This window comes from Cryptomeria japonica, chromosome 5, assembly GCF_030272615.1.
Source record: "Cryptomeria japonica chromosome 5, Sugi_1.0, whole genome shotgun sequence".
NCBI lineage: Eukaryota > Viridiplantae > Streptophyta > Pinopsida > Cupressales > Cupressaceae > Cryptomeria > Cryptomeria japonica.
The window spans coordinates 46508447-46515388 of record NC_081409.1 but is presented as its reverse complement, the minus strand read 5'-3'; the positions used below and the strand labels follow the sequence as shown (position 1 = coordinate 46515388).

The following is a 6942-nucleotide window of genomic DNA, read 5'->3' as shown; positions in this document are numbered from 1 at the left end:
GTGTAACTTAAATATATATATTAAAGATATATATTTATATATACATAAATATACACATAAAATATATAAAATAATAATATATATCTATTAATATAGATACACACACACACACAATGTGTATATACACATATATATATGTATACGTATACATGTACATACATACATATATATAACTATTGTCCAAGCATAAATCTAATATTTGGTTGTGTATTTTATTTGATGATCGAATTAGTCATTTTTAAATCGTCAAGCTCACTTTTATTTATTAAAAAAACATTCATACAAATTTCAATGAACATTCGTCGAAATTCAGATGAATTTTCATCGAAAACTTTCGTCGAAATTTCGACGAACGTTAGGATAAATTTTAATTATTCAATGAAACATCTAACTATGCATCTTTCGTCGGAAATTTTCATCGGATTTTCCAGTCAAATGAGTAGTGGGGGTAGGCCTCCTTTTATACTTGACTGTCAAAAATCAAATTGAATTCTTGCAAAAGGCCAACACATGATCCAAATTCCTACTCATTGATGATGATTGTTAGGAGGGTGCAATTTGGGGCCCAATTAAAAGGCCTAGGGCGTGGTACGCCCTGGTCCTAATTTGGGACCAGGGTGTTTTACGTTTTGGTTCCTAGAAATCAAGATTCCAAAAATGGGGTCGAATTGGGAAATTGATGAAAATGCAAAATGGTTAAGTGATGTGAGAAGAATCCGCATTGTAATCAGGCCTTGGAAACCGGAAGGCCAAAATGAGGCCTAGGTGAGAACAAAATTGTAGGCGACTACAATTTAGGACACTATAGGAAGATAGATAACATATAACTACATTTTAGTTTATTGTATTTATACAACATTACTACTTAGGGATTATTATTTTTATCATTAATTCAAAATTAATCTTAAAGTGAATATTTCTAAATCATAGAATTTAAACAAGGATCTAATGAGAGATCTCATGATTATGTTATTTGATTTCAATCCTTGTCTACTAAAATATGCACCATGAAATTTTGGATGATGAGTTCCAAAGGGTTTTTTATAATAGTCTACTACTCGCAACATGATTTGAATAGTTATACCTCATTCATAAACATGTGCAATTGTAGGCAATATTAAGTTAAAATTTATTAGAACCGCGAATTCAATTCTCGGTTGGTGGTGACATTGTTGAATAAGCAAAGGTTAGATGATGTATGCTGACGTTTAGCTTTGGTTAGACTGTTTGGCCAAATGGGCCTCTGATCAAATTTACAATTGGATCATTGTGGATAGAGGTCAATTACCCCCGGATCTGTCTCAAAAGTTGGACCACCTAGTCGAGATTGACATGGCTGCTTAATGCTTGTGCTTTGTATTTCTTTTGTGTTTGAATAAATTTTTACCCCCTTTTTAGTTAAGTATAGATCTTCATATCCTCCATAAGACCATCCTACCCTTCTTGATTTCCATAAAATCCAAGAGGTAATACATAATATGTATACATCTGAGACATAAAAAAATCAAGATCCAATAGATAATGATGTGATACATGTAAAGTATTTAAATGATGGAGACAAATAATTGCTCGCTTCTCCTAATCAAAATTTATAAATCTATACAAACCCATTCGCTCATCATGCTCAAGCCAACAAAGTGGATGTGATTGAGGAAGATGAACCTATTGAGGAAGAACATATGAATATACTTCTCATGATTTTTCATTTTAATAAATTTGTGAGGCATTATCCTCCAATCATATCTTGAATTGCATTTTCTAATGATGAAATTCATAATAATGGGTATAGTAGGCCAATCTATCTTCAAGAAAAAGTTGTAGACATAATGATTATGGTTTACTAATTGATTCTAATTATTTATTTAATATATTTGTGAAATTTTTTTTTCTTAATCTTATCATTTCAAAACCAATATACACAAAATAATGAAAAACTAAAAGAAATATCTCAGAATTGACTTCCTCAACTGTAAAACCATAGCTCACATAAAATCAATATTATCTTCATAATTGAACCCATAACTATAACTATCCTTGGATTCATGGTTCATTATTCCCATCTCTGTCTTTTCATTCTATATTTAGTATTATGTTGACTGATATGACCTTCTTTATGTTGTCTTCACAGTTAACAAATTGATAATCCACCTGCAGATGACCAGAATTGTATCCATTGCCATTGGTGTCAATCTTGTTGAAGTCATTAATGTCCAAGTCTAGGCCTCCATTGGCACATTGATCAACTATTCTCACGGTGGTCTGAGCTTTAGTGTCTCGGTTTGTCACCTGCAATTTAACACCACAGAGAAATCAATCAAATTAATATAAAATGCAGATTTAGATATCCTCCTAATTATAATACTGCAGGTAAATTGATTCAATGGAGTGAATATCAAATGAACTATTAATGTAGACTGACTTGACAGGTTGCTTGAAGCCAAAATGCTCCTAAGTAATACCAACTTTCATTAAGGATTTGCTTTCTATTCATTTTCCCTTTTCCACTCCTGCCCCTGAATCATCAGATTCCAGGAATTTAGAGGATCCCTAGCAGACAAGATCTTTGACAAACTTCCCACCTCAGATTAGAATAGAGAAAAAGAGAGCCTGTTTTGTTTAATTATTTTAATTTCTGTGGCGTGATCTGAAATATTGATGATTAAAAAAATTCTCACACAATTAAATTCAAAAATTACAAATAATTTTCGAATAAATTGTCAAAATCTAATAACATTGATTGAATTCTATAATTTGATAAAGAACTAAAGCTCACATTGATCACAGACTTCCTTCCAATCCCGAAACTCTAGAATCCTGAGTACCCTCCCTTGAGGTTCTGAAAATGACAAAGATTAATGAGTAGTTCACCTTCCCCAGGTTATAACATGCCAACCTCCTTATGAACACCATGCTCCACCCCTCCAATTTCCAAATCCTTTTCAGGGCAATCTTTTGATTCTTATTTCCTTTTGTTTCTTTACACTTTTTCTTTCCTTCTGTGAACTACTCCAACTCCAATTTCTATTGGAGTGACTTCATTTGAGACATTTGGTGCACACAAATGAAGAATTCTTGTATACAGTTTGTGGCCCTCAATTACCAAAATTTGAGGGCAAAGTGATAAAAGGAGGAAAATCCTTATCCACTGTAGTATTCACAAAAAATCTGATACATTAAAAACTACGAGTTAATCAAAAGATGTTAGCAATTTTGATCATTGTGTTGCCCTTCCAAAGGATTCATCGGTAGATTTGGAAGCGTAAGGCAAACATGATTCTTATGTTTGCAAGCTAACTGTGAAAATTTATGTTTTTAATTGATATCTAATTTATGTTTTTAGTTGATATCTTTCACAGGAGAAAATTGTGTTACAAATTATCTCAATCCATTGAGGGATTATAGAGTGTGATGTTGATGAAGAAAATAAGTTTACATAAGTAATTCAAAATTTTATAAGATAATCATAAACTGTGAAAATTTCATTGACATATTGAACGGAAGAGAATTATGTTACAAATCACCTTATCTCCATAATAATTCATGAAATATGATCTGAATTATTAATCAAAAATTAAATTCACATAATCTAATTCAAAAGTTTACAAAATTTTAAACAATTCAATAAAACATATATTATACAATATACACGAGAAGAAATATACTCCAATAGGAAAAAAAACACTACCATAGGAAGCAATTGTTCTTTTAGATCTCTAGACTAATTACTTACCCTTAAACATTTGCCACAAGAGGCTTGTCCGGTTGGGCCAAGTGGTCCACAGAAAGCTGTCCATCCATATTTCTTGCGCCAATCGAGGGGCTTGTCCGCATCCCAAGTGGCACAGTAAACAGAGGCCTTGTTCAAATCCCACCCAATATTCTGAGGATTGTAAAGATTATATGTTGCCCTCACATTCGTGGCTTGTTGGGCTTTAACCTGCAATGCCAGAAAACCTAGGCAACCCAATGTCAACACTAACACTACTTTATTCTCCATCTTACAATACATCAATTTCTTCTTGCCATAAGATTATGGGAAAACCTGTTTTTCCCAGTTCTGCAGACTGTTTTGAGCTGAACATTGATAATTTGTGTAGAAAAAAGGGTAGGATATGTTTTGCAACGGGGTCAAACAACCCGGCCAGTCTAAGGCGAAAGTCTTCCTTTCTATAGACTTTGACTTGAAATGTATCTATAGAAGAGTCAATAGGTAAGAAGATCTGATTGTGCTGTTCATTAGTTGTGTATATTGTAATAGTTATTATAATATTTGTTGATTTAATATCAATATTTTAAATAATATTGTATCAATAGTTATGACTTTAAAGTTATTAGTTTTGATGTTGACTATCCATAATTCATGTAAAAAGCAACAAATCACGTGATGCCACATCAATGCACCAATAAAGCATGACTTAGTGTACAAGTATTAGTCTCACTTTTTTTGGGCCTTTTTGGACACCTTCACAAAAGACATGCTGATGTGACATCATATTTGATGATGTGGCATTGAAAGTTTAGTTTGAAAGTTTAGTTATAAGTAAGGGACTTGCCAAATAAGCTGCTGCAAAATATTGGAAGTGATTGCTGTCTCGTATGTCCATGGTGAGATTCATATTGTGGGTGGCTCTCTTACTCTAAGCGATTATGGAGCTTTGTCTTTTGAACAATGTTGTGAAGGCACCCTATTGCAACATGTTTCAAACGACTCTCCAATGTGGGCTCATTTTCGCCCTACTTTTGACATAGGTTTTGGGGATTTAGATGCCCTTGACCCAGTTACTAGTGATGTTGGGCTTTCAAAGATTGTGCCCCTCCTCTGGTGTCTATTGTGGGAGTAGTTAAGGCTTCTACAATTGGTGGTCAGAGGTCTTTTGCTAATGTTGCAAGTGTTGAAAATGTTGCTCACCCTTTGAGGGAGAAAATATTTTCAATGTAAATATGGTCATTACCCAACTAATTTGTTAATCACACTTTCTATTTTGACCTAATCACATTACTTAAGTCTCCACTTAGAAACTTTTACTGTTTTGTTTCACCTCATGTGATTGAGGTACTTGCCTTCACTTTCTGAGATAATTATTGCATGCACACTTGCCACTTGCTAGAACACTTGTCAAGTGAGTTTGCAAGTGTTGCATCATTTGAGAGGTAGTTAGTCATTGTGTCCTACTTGCGTAACTCCACTACTTTCTCTATATATGCAAGAATACTTTGGACATTTTATTGAACTCTTTGATTATATCAATCAAACTTATTTATATATACAAGAACACTTCATACATTTTATTTAACTCTTCAAAAATATCTATTAAACTTATTTGTGTGATTATGACTTGTGAAAGTTGGACGCGTCTATTTTGGCTCCAAAACGACAGTACGGATTGACTAACACGCGTGTTAATCGCGCATTTTACATCGTCAATTTTGCAATAAACAGCTGTGATTGACTAACACGTCGCTATGACGTTGTACAAAATGTCTGTTTTGGAGCTAGAATAGCTTCGGCTATGAAAGTTCATCTTGATTCAACTAATTCCAACATCATACCCTTCCCATTTAAACAAATCCCATACCATACTTAGTCAAGAATTTCTCATTGAACTAAATGAACCTTGTCATGAGTTTGAAAGGCTCAAGATAAGATTTTTTTTTTTCAAAATTTTAACTATACTTGCCCCTCTACTAATCTGCTCCCCTACTTGAAGTTTGCTCTATCCGTGGTCAAAGAGCCACATGAGTGCACATTATACATGCAGCTTCAAACAAACTTCAACAATGACACTTGTTATGGTTTGATGTTAATCATTAACTCTAATGGTTAGTATATAAAACATTTAAACTCTTATTGCTAACTATTACAACTAGCTTTTATTGTTAAACCTTTAATAATTATTTTGCAACATTTGTTACATTTATTGTTATAATTGTTAACTATTAATGGTTTACTCATTACACGTCAAATCTTTAAGATGCCACAATGTTTATACAACTGGGGACATTTTCTTTTTTCCATAACTAACTAATGAGTAATCAAAATTTTAAGTGTAAATAGTTGTGGGAAGCTGGTTTTATTATTGACAATAGACATCAAGAAAATGATTAGATTATTGTCGTTTAGATTACTTTTTTGACCTCCAAAGTTATAATGATAAGCAAATTTTGACGATGCATAACATACACATTGATTATCCCAAATTTTACACTTGTTTTTTACAAGTATCCAAATTTTGCAAGGATTTCAAATTTGAATATAATTCTAAATTTTGAAAAGCTCATTTTATAAAAATTACCATTTATTATAAAGAGTTAATTTCGACATCCAAAATTAATAAACATTGTACTTTTTCTTGTACATTATCTTGATAAGATTTTTTTTTTTCGAAGGCTCAAGATAATTTTTTTTTTTTTTTGAAATTTTTAACTATACCTACTCCCCTACTTGAAGTCTCCTCTATCTGTGGTCAAAGATTCACGTGGGTGCCCATTATACATGTCGCTTCAAACAAACTTTAACAATGTGTAGCCTTCGACACTTGTTGTGGTTTGATATTAATCATTAACACTAATGGTTAGTATATAAAACATTTAAACTCTTATTGCTAGCTATTATGGTTAGCTTTTATTGTTCAACCTTTAATAATTATTTTGCAATATTTATTACATTTATTGTTAAAAAATTTAACCACATATGTTAACTATTAGTGGTTTATTCATTGCACATTAATTCGTTAAGACATCACAATGTTTGTACAATGGGGGACATTTTCTTTTTTCCATAACTAGCTAACAAGTAATCAAAATTTCAAGTGTAAATAGTTGTGGGAAGCTGGTTATATTATTGACAAATTGACATCAAGAAAATGATTAGATTATTGTTGTTTAGATTGCTTTGTTTGGCCTCCAAAGTTATAATGGTAAGCAAATTTTGACAACGCATAA

General features: G+C 32.2%; 1 protein-coding gene across 1 annotated transcript; it reads right to left on the bottom strand.

The window, feature by feature from the left end:
- Nucleotides 1-1962: 1962 nt before the first annotated feature.
- Nucleotides 1963-4100, bottom strand: LOC131040206 (pathogenesis-related protein PR-4). Its single transcript, XM_057973076.2, has 2 exons — nt 3731-4100; nt 1963-2286 (listed from the first exon to the last, which is right to left on the bottom strand). Exons 1-2 carry the CDS (start codon nt 4007-4009, stop codon nt 2071-2073), a joined length of 495 nt encoding a protein of 164 aa, XP_057829059.1. The 5' UTR covers nt 4010-4100; the 3' UTR covers nt 1963-2070.
- Nucleotides 4101-6942: the final 2842 nt, after the last annotated feature.

Coding starts and splice junctions, on each gene's coding strand:
- LOC131040206 (XM_057973076.2), bottom strand. CDS start 4,009: ATGTATTGTAAGATGGAGAATAAAGTAGTGTTAGTGTTGACATTGGGT. Junction 2,287..3,730: donor CTTGTGGCAAATGTTTAAGG/GTAAGTAATTAG, acceptor GTTAAATTGCAG/GTGACAAACCGAGACACTAA.